This window comes from Lytechinus pictus, chromosome 2 (genome assembly GCF_037042905.1).
Source record: "Lytechinus pictus isolate F3 Inbred chromosome 2, Lp3.0, whole genome shotgun sequence".
NCBI classification, from domain to species: domain Eukaryota; kingdom Metazoa; phylum Echinodermata; class Echinoidea; order Temnopleuroida; family Toxopneustidae; genus Lytechinus; species Lytechinus pictus.
The window spans coordinates 9,915,319-9,930,991 of record NC_087246.1 but is presented as its reverse complement, the minus strand read 5'-3'; the positions used below and the strand labels follow the sequence as shown (position 1 = coordinate 9,930,991).

The window sequence follows — 15,673 nt, the reverse complement described above, 5'->3', positions numbered from 1 at the left end:
AAAATAGAAGTATAGGTCAATTAATGAACTTGGATTTCAGGGATCCTGAAATGTTAGGAATGGATGTAAGAACAAGATCCTTTGCATTTGCAGCATTCTAGTGTGTATTTTAGATTTAAGATAATTATTTTTTTTTTGGTGCAGGGAATAAAATAAAAACTTGGTAAACAAATTGGATGAAGGTGTGTCCCCACATTATCAATTTCAACCCCCTGCTCCAATTTGCAAGGACTTTTTCAGATCTTAGTTAAATCGGATCTAAAGTACTTATATACAAAGTGATAATTTTATGTTTTAAGTCTATTAATATCAGTGACTATTAATTCATTTAACTTTTTAATGTCACCAAAATTACACTCTAAATTCCAAGGATATAAAATAAATCCAGATCGACTGTGAATAGTGACTAGTGACCAGCCAAATATTAGATTTAGATTTAAACCTTGTTGATTTGAATATAATTCTAAAAGATTTTACTTTAAATCTTTTGAGATGTAAAAGTTAATCCTTAAGATTTGAAATTCGGCTGGTCACTATTCACAGCAGATCTGGATTTATTTTAAATCCTTGGAATTTAGAGTGTACTATGAATTGTGGATTCTTTACCTCCTATCTTTTGCTTTACAGGGAAATGCAATGAATGTGGTTTTTTTTTTAAATATGAGTCAAAAGCTCAAAGTGGATACTGGGAAAGATCTTTTTACACTCCTCAACTTGAATCTTTCCATATTTTTGTAAGCGCATTGAGCACTTTGTGGTGAACAATGGGAATTCCTCTTAACTTTGTTGAATAACTTGAGCAATACCCCTTGACCAAGTTTGCTACTCCATAAGGAGAAATCTGAGAGCATGTTGTATTGTAAAATCAATACAGTCACTCATAGCCCCTCATCCAATTTCCCATCAAATATTGATCTCAAATCATGGTAATTGCACTTTTGGTTTGCCTCTGTGTGTGTAGATGAAAATAGCACTATTCCATCATCAGTGGTGTTTCCTTTCAAATGTTGAGGAACACTTTGTTTACTATACTTCCATTCACTGATAAAGCTGAGTGCTGAAATTCCAAGAAATCAAATCTATGATTTTTTTGCATTATATTATTGTTGGAGTCAATTGAATGGTATACCATTTCTGTTTCTTTACATAGATATGACCAATCATATCTTGAATGTTTTTGAGATTATTTTGATTACAATTTAGACAGGATAGTGAGTTTGAGATACCTCACTTGATTTGTTATGATATATAATTTCTCTATTTGAAACAATACATTTGTCTGCCTATTTTACTTATTCCCAAACTTAACATGCCATCCAATATATTTAAGTCACAGTTTTGCATCACTACCCCTGGATTACTGTTTTAATGAAGTTTTACCAAACTGACTACCTTTCAATATTTTTTCCTGAAAGTGTTTCCCCCAAAACCATACTTCTGTATATCCCTGCTTGTTTGCAGTTGAAATTTTGTGTCAATAATTTGTTTTACCAGTGTTAATTTCTCTAGGGTCTGTACTATTCCTGTACTGACTGCACAGAAACGTTGTTAGCGCTAACAATGCGCTAACAGAAGCCCTGTTTCAACAGGTTTTGTGGCAGGGATGGTAAATGTTACAACAATACATTACTTGCACATTGAAATAAATATTTTGACTTCACAATCCGAAAGATGTGACTGGGCTTACTGTTAGCGCTCTGGTAGGCTAACAATGTTTCTGTGCGGCCGGCACTGGTGTGCAGCCAAGTGCATGAAGGCAGATGGTGATTGCATAGGGAAGCAATACTCTAATGGTCTGGAGATGACAGCTTAACATCTGACAGAAGTTTTATGATACTAATATTTGATCATGACCACACAAACATTTCAATCTGATACACCAATAAATGACATCTTGTTTCAATAGTGCGTTGATTCATGGTGGCAATGCTTCAGTGAATTATGATGATGCTTGGCTTCTGTTTGATAGGTCTGTGGATCATTTTACATGAGGTTTGTTTAACCATTTGGTCTAATACCAGTTGGTCTAATCAGAGATATTGAAAACACCACTTGGGTTAACCTATTTGGTGATATTCTTGTAATATTAGTAGGAAAAGGGGATTACACCAAATTGACATTAGCCAAAGTATGGTTAGACAAAATGGCTTTCATCCTTTATCTTGTATTTTGCTCCCCTTCCTCCTTTCATAGTCATATGAAAGTCATTTTCTTTGGATTTCTTTTTATCTTTATTTAATGATTTATGTCTATCAATTTAGAAGTTTCCTAACCCCTCTCTGCCCCACCCATCCATAACAACTTTATCTCTCTCCCTCTCCATCTCCTCATCTCAGTTTACTTTCACTTCTTTTTCATACCCCTCTTCTATCACCTTTGTTTCCACTCTTGAATACCGTAAATGAATAATTGCTTCATAATCTTTGTATTCTGAGAAAGCCATTTTATTTCAATTTATGGTATACATAATTCAACTTCAGACAAGACTAAAGACAGTACCTGATAAGAGGATATTCTTATCAAAGTTAAGTCTTGATTTCAGTAAAAACTATGCAGATATCATTAAATTTGACTTTGACCTCGTGAAGAAAATATGACACATAGAAAATAGATGTGCAATATTTAATTGTGATATGCTCTAAAAAGTGTGAGACATCATTGTATCCCTCTTATCTCACAATCGAATATTTCATCTTTTGTTTATGCATTGATTCCTCAGTGTTTGCACTCCCTCTTGAATTTGAATGGTTCATGATTTGTGGGTAAATATTTGATTGCCCATACTCGTATGGCCTAATAACACTGTAGTACATGTATATCATATGGGAACATGCATGTTTTAATCCAGAGTTATTACATATGAATATTCTCATTTTATACATTCATTATGTGTATCACCATTTAGGTGGTTGATGACAGATAGTTATAATGGGCAAATATGTATCCAACTTATAACCCCCTACCACCACCCCCCATCCTTCTAAAATTGTAAATATCATTCATGATAGAATGACATATTATTTTCAAAGAAAATTAAATTCTCTAGCTAAGAATCATACATATATATATATATCGTTCATTGTATTTGTGTATAATTATATATTCGTCCACCTGATGACAGTGATTGATAAAAAAGAACAATAAGAAAACGGATATTCGATTAATCATTTCCATTAAGTATGTGAAAATCTACCTCAAACTCAACAATAGCTTGACAGGAAGGTTCTCTGTAATAAGTCAAATAGTCATTTTGTATTCAGAGTTTAGGAAATCACTTAACTGAAACACTTGATATTCTTCTCCATATTTTTATTTTTATGCATTTTTTATACATGGTGTTGTATTGAGGTAGATGCAAGATCTATCCTCCCTTCCCCTCGAGAAGAAAACGTACTGTACAAAACAGTGTGTTACTCTCACCAACATCTCTAGAAATGTACATTGTTTTCATATCCTTTAATGTTAATGAAAAGTGCAATTTTACCGAGGTTGTTCTTAATAATGAATATTTCATTGGGATATATCTTTCCAAAGTGGTGGTTATTTCATAGTGGTTTGACAAGTAGCATTATTTTAACAATATTTTATTAGGGTTCCCTTTAAGCAATGTGCTGGTATCAATAGGGGCCCTATGCATAAAAACAAAACAAGTATATACACATGATAAGATATACCAAAATGAATACATATACATTTTAAATACAAAAGCATACAAATACTTAAGTCATGAAAGAAGTTTAAACACAAGTACAACTGACAATTTAACATTAGGCAAATATAGTGTATGATTTGAGCTCTTATTTGAAACTAGAGAGGGGTTAGGTTTTTTTTTTAAAGAAGGGGTAAGGAATTAAACATTTATATTGAGGAGATAATGAATGAGCATTTATAATAATCGGTATTGCATTTTGGGACAAGTTGTAGGCTGGTGGCAAATCTTGTATTTACATTATGTATTTTGGATACAATTCAAAGTTGTTATAAAAATCAGAAGATGAGTTATTTTCACTGTTAAATATAAACATACAGTACATCCAAAATACATTACTCTTTGTGGATAGGAGAACCATTCTAGATCTTTGAATAATTATTATTCAGATGGGGTAAAGATCCTATAATCTGTGCTGACTATGATTCTGACGAGCTTTTATTGTTTGGTGTTGCCTCTGTCCTTTCAATTAGCGTTCTGAGACACCCAGATGGGCTAACAACATCAAGGTATTTGCAATGCAGCATTGCGACGAAGACCGACCTGAAATCAGGATGCTTGGCAGAGTACAGAATCGGATTGATGTTACTTGACAGAGTAAATACTACAGCAAAATATGCTACTGCTAGGTGGCGAACACGAAAGAGGAGCAGCACAGAGTACGGGACCACACAAACAAAGAATATGATCACAACATAACATAAGTTCTTGGTGATTTTGACCTGTCTCAGAGAAGGTGTCCCGTTGATATTGCTTTTAGTTGGAGATCTTTGCCGTCTATTTTGTGGTGCTGCATTGTTTTCTTCTATGCTTATACTCTGCAGTGATATCACCTGGCTCTTTCGTTTCGCTTTCATTTCAGTGATGTGCTTGCGAACGTAGAGATATATTGACATGTAACAGAAAATGATAACTCCTGTCGATGCCAGGAATGTGACCGACGATATTGTCTGAAAGATAGGTATCTTGGATAGATCTACATCCCATTTACAGATTTTATAAAAGTAGTCAAATCCCAAGTTTCCAAGGTTTGTCAACTGAGGAATAACTATCGTTAATATTGGAAGTAACCATGTGGTTGAGACAAGAGCTGCTATGACAGGCAGTCGGTAGATCTGTTGGTACGTTTTCTTTGTTTTTGTTATCAAGGTATAACGATTCACTGCAATCATTCCAAGTGTTAATACACTGACCGTTGGTGTGGTGATGGTCAGTACGGCAACAAAGTTACACATCCCATCGGAGAGTAGCCATCCACTGTCACTGAAAAGCCCTGAAGCATGAAACGGCAGTACAAAGCAGGTTAGAAAGTCAGAGATGCTGAGGTTAACAACAAAAGCGTTGGTGGCCGTTTGTAGCTTCTTTGAGAGCAGCACAGCAATGAGAACCAGGCAGTTGCCAATCATACCAATGGTGCCAACAAGGATGAAGAGAGTTGCTATGATGATAGTGTGTGTTTGGTTAGGATAAGCTGATGGATGAGTTGGAGTATTGGTTACCAGACTGTCTCCTCCTACTGTTGACATTCTTGGAGTGATGTTCGTCATGCTCGTTACCTCGTGCATAATGAAGTTTCCTTCCACAGATGGGTAGGCTAAGACAGAGAAGGAAAAATAGATACAGTGTAATTTCAAATGGATTCATGACACAAGTGTTCATATCAAAGAAATGGCATGTATTTTGGGGATAACATATGTTATTCGTGCATTAATATTTCTTTGTATGTAACAGCAAAGAGTCCTCTGTATGCCTCAATACTGTGTACCATTGAAATGGCTTGTGATGGTTAAAATGTTATATTTGGATGAAACCTTGAAGCATTAATTTCTTCATCAAAAGTAGATAAATGAGACACTCTATACATATAAATGGTAATGACATGTCATTAGCATATTTCGTTGGCGGTCATCCAAACCGTGTATCGCACATACTACGGTGCAAACCCATTTCAGAGAAAGTCGACTTCAAAGTTTACTATAATTTTCAGCCGTACAACATATTCATTGCTAGAAAAATACATGGTTGGAAAGACCACGAAAATTGCTTGACATTGGTATCTTTATTTTTACACAAAACTAAGGATTCGAGAAAATATCGCAAAAGAGCTACATGCTTATAATTTTGGTTTGAGTGGCTTAGATTTTTCCTTTACAAAAACGCCATAGGGAAAAAGGGATACGACTTTTGACTGACGGGGATGTGCGCGATCAGTCAAAACAGTCAAAATTATCTACTGCTTTTATAAAGAATCATTTCAATGCAGATTATGTAAAATGAGGTTCACGAATCTAACTTCATTAAAAGATTAAATGCATCACATCATTTCAATATTCTTCATTGCTTAAAAAGAAGGTGTTTAGAAATTAAATCATTTGACATCATACTTGCATTTTGTGTCTGCAGGGTGATAATATCCAAATGGTGTTGTTTAGAAAGATCTTGCTGCATGTATTCTTGACTTTTGAAGATTAATTCCACCAGCTAAGAAAATACCTCTGTCTCCGCGCTTTCACCCTCTGTTGAAGTTTTCAAACTGAATATCCTCCACTGAAAGGCTTGAGTTAGTCGCCTGTGCAATAGTGAATAAGTAATTGTCATAAAACAGTACTTTAATTCATCGAGCAAGAATTTATACTTGTTGCGTGAGGTGATAAACAACCAACCTCAAAAAGGTTTTGTCTGAATCACCATCTTACATACTCCATTGATATTAAGCACCGGTTAAATCATCATTCATTGTGTTCATAAAAGAGACAGGTTCTGTATTCCAAGTGACGTCAAACATCCTCTCACAAATCAAGGCATAATTCCTTATTTTTTTATTAAAGCTATGCAAGATTTGTTGATCTGCACATCATTTTTAGAATAAGATAGCAGTGTTCCACATATGTCCTCATTCTAATAGGTCATTATCTGTAAATTGATGTCTTCATCCATAAATGCATGATTCATTTCTTTTCAAAATCACAAATTTTCAAAAAGTATTGAATCTGAGAATGATGATTTGTTCAAACTTTGCACCAAAAAGTGCGAAGATGTCTTATACCCCTTTCATAAACCCAACAAAACCTATCCTCCTATTAGCCGCCTAAGAGTAATGCGGATAATTCAATAAAAATTGCGTTCACAAACTCCGAAAATTATCCGCATTATTTTTACGAGCGCCCGTCCTGAAAAAGGCGAATAATCGTCATGACAACTGGACACGCCCCCTCCGATGTGGCTGTGTTGGAAAAGGGTGACCTTGTGACCGCACCATGGCAATTATCCGCATTATTTGGAAATACGTTCATAAACTCAAAATCTTGTCCCAATGCCGCTATTATGCGGATAATAGCAGCATCAGAATAATGCGGATAACTCTTGTCCTCCTCTGATTTTACGACCAAATTATGCTGCTATTAGCCGCATAATTGGGTTTTATTGGGTTTATGAAAGGGGTATTATATATCACATCTGACCATGGATGCACTGATCTCACTTCTAGCATTTATGTCCTTGTGCAAATAACAAAACTCAGTGACTGAGCCCTTTGGAATGCCTTCTTCTTAAAAGGCCATAAAATATCCACCAGCTATCAATTGCTTTTTATCAGGTCATTGAAAGATATTCTGTGTCTTCTTTTTTTTCAAAGTTCAGTTACTTTTCTAGCTTCCTTCTATGAAAATAAGAACTTACATGTGTATACTGATTCAAATTTTCATGCAGAACTATTAATGGTCAAGTCCACTCCAGAAAAATGTTGATTTGAATAAATAGAGAAAAATCAAACTAGCAGAACGCTGAAAATTACATCAAAATAAGATGCAGAATAAGAAAGTGATGACATTTCAGAGTTTCGCTTATTTTTCACAAAATAGTTATATGCACAACTCAGTGACATGCAGATGAGTCGGTCGATGATATCCATCACTCACTATTTCTTTTGTTTTTTATTGTTTGAATTATACAATATTTCATTTTTTACAGATTTGACAATAGGGACCAACTTGACTGAACCATATAGTATTAAACAATGCTAATTCCACATGTTCAGGGAGGAATTAATTGTTGTTTCACAGGACAATGAGTGGAAAATTAGAATATTTCATATAATAAAATACAAAAGAAATAGTGACTGGATGACGTCATCAGTTTCCTCATTTGCATACCGACTAGTATGTGCATATAACTGTTTTGAAAAATTAAGTGAAACTTTAAAATGTCATAACTTTCTCATTTTACCTCCGATTTTGATGAAATTTTCAGCGTTATGCTTTTTGGATTTTTCTCTTTTTTCATTCAAATCAACTTTTTGTTGGGGTGGACTTGTCCTTTAATTTCTGTTTTTTGATAGGAAAGTATAATCTTACACATTGCTTGTAATTGAAATGCTGGATATAATACCAAAGGTTTCACTACCCTCATGTTACATTATATTTCCTTCTATTTTTTTAAGCTATCATCACCTAGTTTAATAAATGAAATGGTACTCTTTTACTATTTTATGTTCATGAACAGGAAGAAACATGTAGATTCAACTATTTAGGATCAAAACTATGGTTTGATTTGTCACTGAAATTTAGTGAGATATCCTTCCATTAAAGCGGAAGTGCACCCTTATTAAATAGCATTTGAATAGGAAAGAATGAGAACAGTGAAGCTGTGTGATTTTGGTATGAATCCTAATACGCAAAGCCTTGAATAATCAAACACATTCTGACATTCAATCTGTTGGTTTGTTGATACTAAATCAAATTTTAGTATTGATAGTGTATTTCAATAAATATAGTTATGTTTGAATTATGCCACATAGTGTATTGACAGCTAATATTCAATTATAAAGTAAAATTAGCCAAAATACAAAACTTGGAATTATTTTAATGGCTTTGAATATTAATGCATTTCTTAATAATATTGAATTTTACTGAAACTTGATTTTAATTAATGCATTACTAGGCATTGATTCCAGTTTTAAAGATGAAACATAAGCTAAAATTGGTTTGACTTTACAGAATATGGCGTGCAAAGTCCCACATGTCACCTTTTTTATAAAACTGAAGCCCAGACAAAAAAAAAGTGCCCTCAAATCATTATTTAGTACTTCAAAAAAGCAAAATATAGACAACTTAATCTTAATTTCATCCCAAACACTTAAACATTAGTTTTATTAATCTCGTCGGGAGATTTAGTAAATTATGTGTTTTTCAGTCACCTATATTTGAAAGTTTCTGAATAAATTTGATGAACAATATCACATGCAACATGAGTCAAAAGTTCAGTAGGCCTATTGTTTTTAATAAGACCCATTTAAACTCATTTTATATCACATGACACTGTGTCAGATCATTTTCCATTGACATACAGCTAGTCATATGAATAAGTAAGTGAAATGAATATAAATAAAAATACATACCTATCACAATCATGGTAATCCTCTTCACTTTTCATGTAATTATCCACAGGAAAACATCATCATGCTCAAAATATTGTTTCCCATTTTGACAGACAATAAAATATGATATCACACATGTGTCTATTATCTCATTAACACATCGCTGTAGTGATAGCAGAGTGACAAACATGTCACGTAACAGTACTTAATGGTTCCCCCATGCATCCATCATTTCTCATTAGATGCTTTCCTGCATCTGGGTCCCATAGTGATGCTAGCATGCATCCAATGGGATTGTTCACACCATGGACCTATTATGTTCACATAGAAAGCAATAGAGGTGTTCATCCATTGACTACTGAATGGTCATTGAATCAATCCTTAATATTCTCTACCTGTCTGAATGAATCCATGGTATTTACTGATCCTTTCAATTCAGTTCATCCAATGCTCGAGATGAACATTTCTTTGTAGTTGGAATACATGTCATGCAATTGAGAAATCAAGTGATAAATTGACTCTATCCTTTTTCTCTTGTTGACTTGTATTCACAATTTTGAAAGTTCAAATAGAATGGAACAACTCAATGCTTCTTTGTGGCTGCAAATGTTTTATGGCGAATGGTAATTATTTTAACAAAAGAATACAGGTTGTCCATAGGTCAGGTATGCTACCTGGCTAGAAACAGTTTTCCATTTTTCTTCAATTTGAAGCTAAAAGAAAATTAATCAGTGATATGCAGGCACTTGACTCCACAAGTTTTTCAAGTGTGAAAGAAGAACATAATGTTCCATAAATGTTGTTCTACTGAAGATGAGCAAGTCGAGTCCACTGGAAAGCCAACTTATATCTCCTCCTTTGCACACTTTGGAAATAATAGTGTCAACTTCAGTGTAGCATGTTGATGTTGACATTAAACAGTTCAAGCCTTGCTGCTCTGCTTGCCTTCCTGGCGGCTGCTGCATGTGCTGTGAGATAGATACGATTGATGAGTTTGAGATCTCTATCTTGAAGAGGGGTAGCGGGATCAGTGCAACCCCTCTTCAGAGAGCTGAAGTGATTAAAGTGTGATTTGGTTTGCTAAATGCAAACTGTTCCTTGTCTGCATGGTTTCAATTATGATTATGGTGTATTTGATCCTTGGAGCCAGGAATTCAGACTATATTTGTATATCATCTCTCTGTTCTTTCTATCATTATTTTTTTAAATATTTTTTTCTCTAGCCTACTCTGTATGCATATCTACTTTGTATTATTCATTTTGTATCTTTCTCGAAATTACTTTCTCTTTCTTAGCGAGTCTATTCCTCTTCAGAATTGTTCATATTTTTCTTCTCTATCTTTTACTTCACCATTTTCCACGCATTATTACTTTTAATTCAATTTTTTTTTTATTATTGTATTTCAGTGAAGTTTCTCCTACCTCAATTATTCTCTTCCATGAAATTCTACCACCTATCTAGTTAACTCATCTTACATTGTCACCCTCTCTGGTATAATGTCACACTATAAATCAGGATTTGATGAAAGAATTCCTTGGGTGTTCTAATTTGTCTGAGCTTACTCTGTCCAAAGTTCATCACAACAGGATACCCCCATTTAAAAGCCTTGTAAACAGCATGCATAGATACCATTTATTGACTCTAATTAAGACAACTGTAGATTAGAGGTTTATGACTTCTACCCATCATACAGTGCATCCAAGAAAAAAAAATATTATTGATGATTTATCATGACATTATAAAAATATATTCGGCAAACAACCTACTATTTTAAAGCTTAGGGTCTCCTCTTTTATCTGGTATAACTTAGAAGATTATTACTTATGTATGCATGATTGATTAAAAAACAATCTGAATTTAGGATAGTAAAAATTAAAAAAAGCATTTGATGGATGGTATCTGAACTTCAAAAGGACAATTACATGTCTCGAAAGTTCAATATCTGCTGTTTAATATGATACCCCAATCAAAGATAATGATAAGGGATAGTGAAACTCTGTTTCTTTTGAAACTCTTTCTTTAAAATGGTGATTGAATTTCAATAAAAAGGAAGATGTTTTACAGGTCAGCTGTAAAGTATTTTGTTAACCATGAGATAGCAATTTTACTTTTTAGGCATTCAGTAAAAACCCATTTGTTTAATGACATTATGGAAATGCCATGCAAGCAATATTTATAGAAACATAATGTTTTTAATTCCTTGTTTATTTTCTGTGATTGGGATATCAAATCAAAGAGCAGATATTGAACTTTTATAGACATGTGATTTTCTTTTTGAAATTCAGATACCGCCTGCCAAGTGGCTTTTTGATATCCTTTCTTCAAATAAACATCTAAGTTATACCTGATGAAAGAAGAGACCCAGCTTAATAATGATAGGCCATTTGTCTACTATATTTGTAATTAAGTAATGACAAATCATCGGTACTTCTCGGTTTTGTTTGTTCTGGGACGCACTATATTCATGGCTATACCCATTCTCCCCATTTATCAACAGCTCACCAATTTAATGATAATTGCTACCTGTTCTAAATAGTGGTCTTAAATGATTTTACTCGGAACCAGAAGGGTGGCTCACAGCACAAAAATTTGACATTTCGCTAAACAGGCAGCTATATGGAGTAGCAGCTTTTTTTCTGTCACAAGCCATTTTTTAAAACCAATGTACATGGAGCAAAACACTGAATGATATTTAAGCAGAAGAAACATGTATTGCTTAGAGCCATCGGGCTGATCTAACATTGAACTTACATCCTTTAAGCTCTAATTGAGACTAATATTATCACAGTTTTATGAATGTTATCCACTGCAAATTTTATTCCCGTTCATATTGGTGCATGATATTTCAATGAAGGCCTATTTTAATGATTATGAATGATTTCTATTTCAACCAATATTGCTTGAAGCCAGAATGGGGAAGGAACTGCTGCAGGATAGAACTGATTACCTTTTTAGTAGATTTTTAGAATATTGGGTTTGAACATATTAATAGACCTAGATCATGACATATATCTACTCTCTGTACTTCTACCATTCAAAGGGTAGGAGGAGGGGAAGGAGAAACGGACAGAACAGGCAGAAATATAAACAATAATAGAAGTTTAGAAGGGAAGGCTTCAAAAGATATAGTTTAATGAGAAAGAATCATGGGGTAGAAAGCATTTAAGAAAATATGCCAAGACAAATTCAGACGTGAAGAATAGCATCTCTGGAAAGAGATATATCACATAAAAAGAGACAAGTACAAAGAGGGAGAGAGAGAGAGAGAGAGAGAGTGAGAGAGAGATAGAAAGAAAGAGATACAGAGAGGATAAGAGCAAGGGCAGGGGTATAATACCTTAATGGACCAGGAGAGGTAGGTAGAAAGTAGGTTAGACCATGGAGGTAGAAACAAATTTGAAGTGGGCTTTTAGGTTACTGCCATTCCAGAGTACAAAAACATTCCCCAGTATAGATAACCATAGAGGCTAATATCTAATAGAAAGACAAAGCGGAAGATAAGATATTTTTAGGCAGAAAGGGCGGGGTCAGGGGAGAACACACTCCTTTAGATGGTATATTCTATTTGCACTTAATTAGAAAGTGGATAAAGGGGAAAAAGTATATCACTTACTCTAAAACTGTGTGTGCATAGCTGATATTCATACTAAGGTCTTGATTTATAGAAAACAGATATTAAAATGATGATATTGACTATGGGATAGGTGGGGGTGAAGTTGTAATAATGAGAGAGAAAGTGAGTTAATAAGGAAGCAAGACAGATTAACTAATAGTAAAAAGAGTGACCCTTTTGGAAATGCACATGAATATCATAAGCTCATGTAGAAAAACAAATGAAAGAACAAGTCACTGATAAATGTGACAGTGGTTGGGATAATTATAGAGATTAACAACATGATTATAAAGTAATAGAAATACTATTGCATGTGTATCTATACTATTGTATATGAAGGGTAATCCATTCAAACATGAGTTTTGAAGTAGTATCAGTAGTTTGCACAATTATTAATTCATTCACCATGTAAATACATGTATTGTTAGTTTTTTTTGCCTTTCAATGCATGTTGTAAATAGTGTAAAAATCTGTGATTGTAATTTGTGATTCGAAACATTCTTACATGGTATGATTTGTAATTGTGCTGTGTGAGACATCTAATTATGCTGTAAGCTGGCCGTCATAGCATATTGTGAATGGCATGACTTATGACTAAAGATGGACGTTTGGCACCATGTAAGAGATAGACAGGGCACTTAGGGTTAGTGAAGTCCAGTCTAAACAATGTCATGTATCATTCATATCCCTTTTATATTTGGTGGAAGACTGGAGTACGTTCAGGTTTAATCTGCATTCAGTCCAGCTCTTTCAGCTAATTTCATTCCTCTCCACATCTCCCAACTCTATTTGATAACAACGTGTTGGACTAGTTCAAAATGCTATTGAAACCATGGAAACATCACAGCATAATTATACTATATGGTCTTGATGCTTTGAATTTGAATGCTAACATGGATTTAGGTGCTCATTTTATCCACAGTATTTACCCTTTCAGCAGTGAATGTGAATGGGATACAAGTACTTGAAAGGAGGCCATAGTATTCTGCTTTTCCCCTTTAATAAATCAACATGATACTGACTATTATATGAAATATGACTCTTAGTAGTTGGCATGGTGTAATATGACAAGAAATGAGATATAGAATGTTCAGTGGTATTCCAACAAGTAATATAAACAACGATGATGTTCTAATTTTTATACCTTGAAAAGGAGGCAAAAAAGAAACCCCTGTATAGTATGTTAGCATCCTACAAAGTAGTAAAAAGATGTTAAAGATCCTTTTCACCATGTGTCTGGAAACTTTGGATCTTCTGTTATGCCCCTCCCTTTCTTCCTCACCCCACCCTCCTTAATACCCCCATTCTCACTCCCCTACCCCCTCCCATTCATATCTCTTCCTCTTTGCTCCTCAATCATTAACATAGTCTTATAATCATATTTTAATAGATGTTGCCTATACATATTTATTCCAATTGGTCTCCATTCATTCCTTTGTTAATCATCCCATGTTCTATCATCCTCACCCCCCCCCCTGCCCTCTTCATTATGTTTTCCTCATCCACTTATTATTTTTCTATCATATAATTCCTCTCTTAATCTTTCTTTCACCTCATTGATCTTTCCTTCCTTGCATCCATTCATCCTGATGGATGCCTCTTCAAAAATTCTGGATGTAAACAGCGCTGTCATGATGCTGAATAATTGGTATAGATAGCTTTTATCAAATCACATGGATGTATATGGATCTCTGGATTTGAGTTTATTTTCTGAGGGTGTATAGAAGACAGGGATACATTCATCCAATGAGAGATGGATGAGTAAGTGAGTGAGAGAGGTAGAGGGGAGGCGAGAGAGGGAGAGAAAGAGAAGGGAGGGGGACAGGCAGAGGGAGGGAGACAGAGAAATGAGAAAAAGAAGAAAGAGTGCGATAAAAAAAAGAAATGTAAGACAGGAGTGGAGGAAAGAATGAAGGATGAAATAAAGAAGGAATGTAAGAAAGGAGTGGACGAAAAAATGAAGGAAGAAAGAAGAAAAGAAAAGATAATGAAAGAAAAAAGAAAGATTGTAGGATTATATTAGTTGAAAAAAAAAATATATATATTAAGGTAGGAATATATTAAAAAAAGGAATATATTAAGGTAGAGAAGGTGTGTGTAGATAGTTATTTGAGTGAACTCCAAGTACAGGTGAAAAGGGAAATAAATTACTGACTATTCACACTCATTCAATATTTGATATCTGTTGATGTGGTTTAGAGATGGGAAATTGAAAGGGACAGGTGAGATGGAAGGTAGCATTATGGTCTTGTGACTCTCATCTCATTTTATTAAAACCCCAAAGAATTATGGGATTGGAACAAAGAATTATGGGATATAGAACCACTTAGAGATTTGACTAAGCTTTGGAGACGAAGCTCATTATCAATTAGGTATAAGGTTATCCCAGGGAGTTTGCTGGTGGTTATCCAATTGAGAGTGTGCGGCATATCCGCCAACGAAATCTTCCTGATACTTGGTGAAATAGAGAGCCATTTCAACTGCAGTGTCCCTATTGTTATGAAAAGTCTCTCTGTTCTTTTGTATAGGAAACTCTGCAACGTCCCTTTTTCAGACCATGTCTTCTCATTTGCCCCTCTTTCTTGACCTGGTTTCAGGTTTGGCAGGTATGTACACTGCCGGGGTGGTGTTTATCAGTCTCATTTTGCTCAATACAAACCAAAAGAACATTTTTTTTGTTAAATTCTAATGATACTCCATGAACACTGAAGAGACTGATTTACCAACTAGTGTTTAGTATTCCATATGGTACTAGTTATATCAAAGATTGTGACTACTGACTCCAAATTTGATGAATTTACTGTTTTAAACCCAAACCATAAACTTTTTAGTAAGTCCATCAAATTGACAATCAGTAGTCATGATATCCCATATGATATTTCCTGTGATACTTCAGGGCTATCATAGAACACAGACCAAATCTTCTGGACATGTTGGTGTGTTTTTTTAAGTAGCTATTTTTTCTTTGAAATTCTT

At 34.4% G+C, this 15,673-nt stretch overlaps 1 protein-coding gene across 1 annotated transcript; it reads right to left on the bottom strand.

The window, feature by feature from the left end:
* Positions 1-2,428: 2,428 nt before the first annotated feature.
* LOC129275838 (G-protein coupled receptor moody-like) lies at positions 2,429-10,597 on the bottom strand. Its single transcript, XM_064109088.1, has 3 exons — positions 9,105-10,597; positions 6,094-6,278; positions 2,429-5,303 (listed from the first exon to the last, which is right to left on the bottom strand). Exons 2-3 carry the CDS (start codon positions 6,155-6,157, stop codon positions 4,129-4,131), a joined length of 1,239 nt encoding a protein of 412 aa, XP_063965158.1. The 5' UTR covers positions 6,158-6,278; positions 9,105-10,597; the 3' UTR covers positions 2,429-4,128.
* Between the last annotated feature and the right edge of the window lie 5,076 nt (positions 10,598-15,673).

Coding starts and splice junctions, on each gene's coding strand:
- LOC129275838 (XM_064109088.1), bottom strand. CDS start 6,157: ATGCAGCAAGATCTTTCTAAACAACACCATTTGGATATTATCACCCTG. Junction 5,304..6,093: donor CCTGCAGACACAAAATGCAA/GTATGATGTCAA, acceptor TCTCTGTCTTAG/CCTACCCATCTGTGGAAGGA.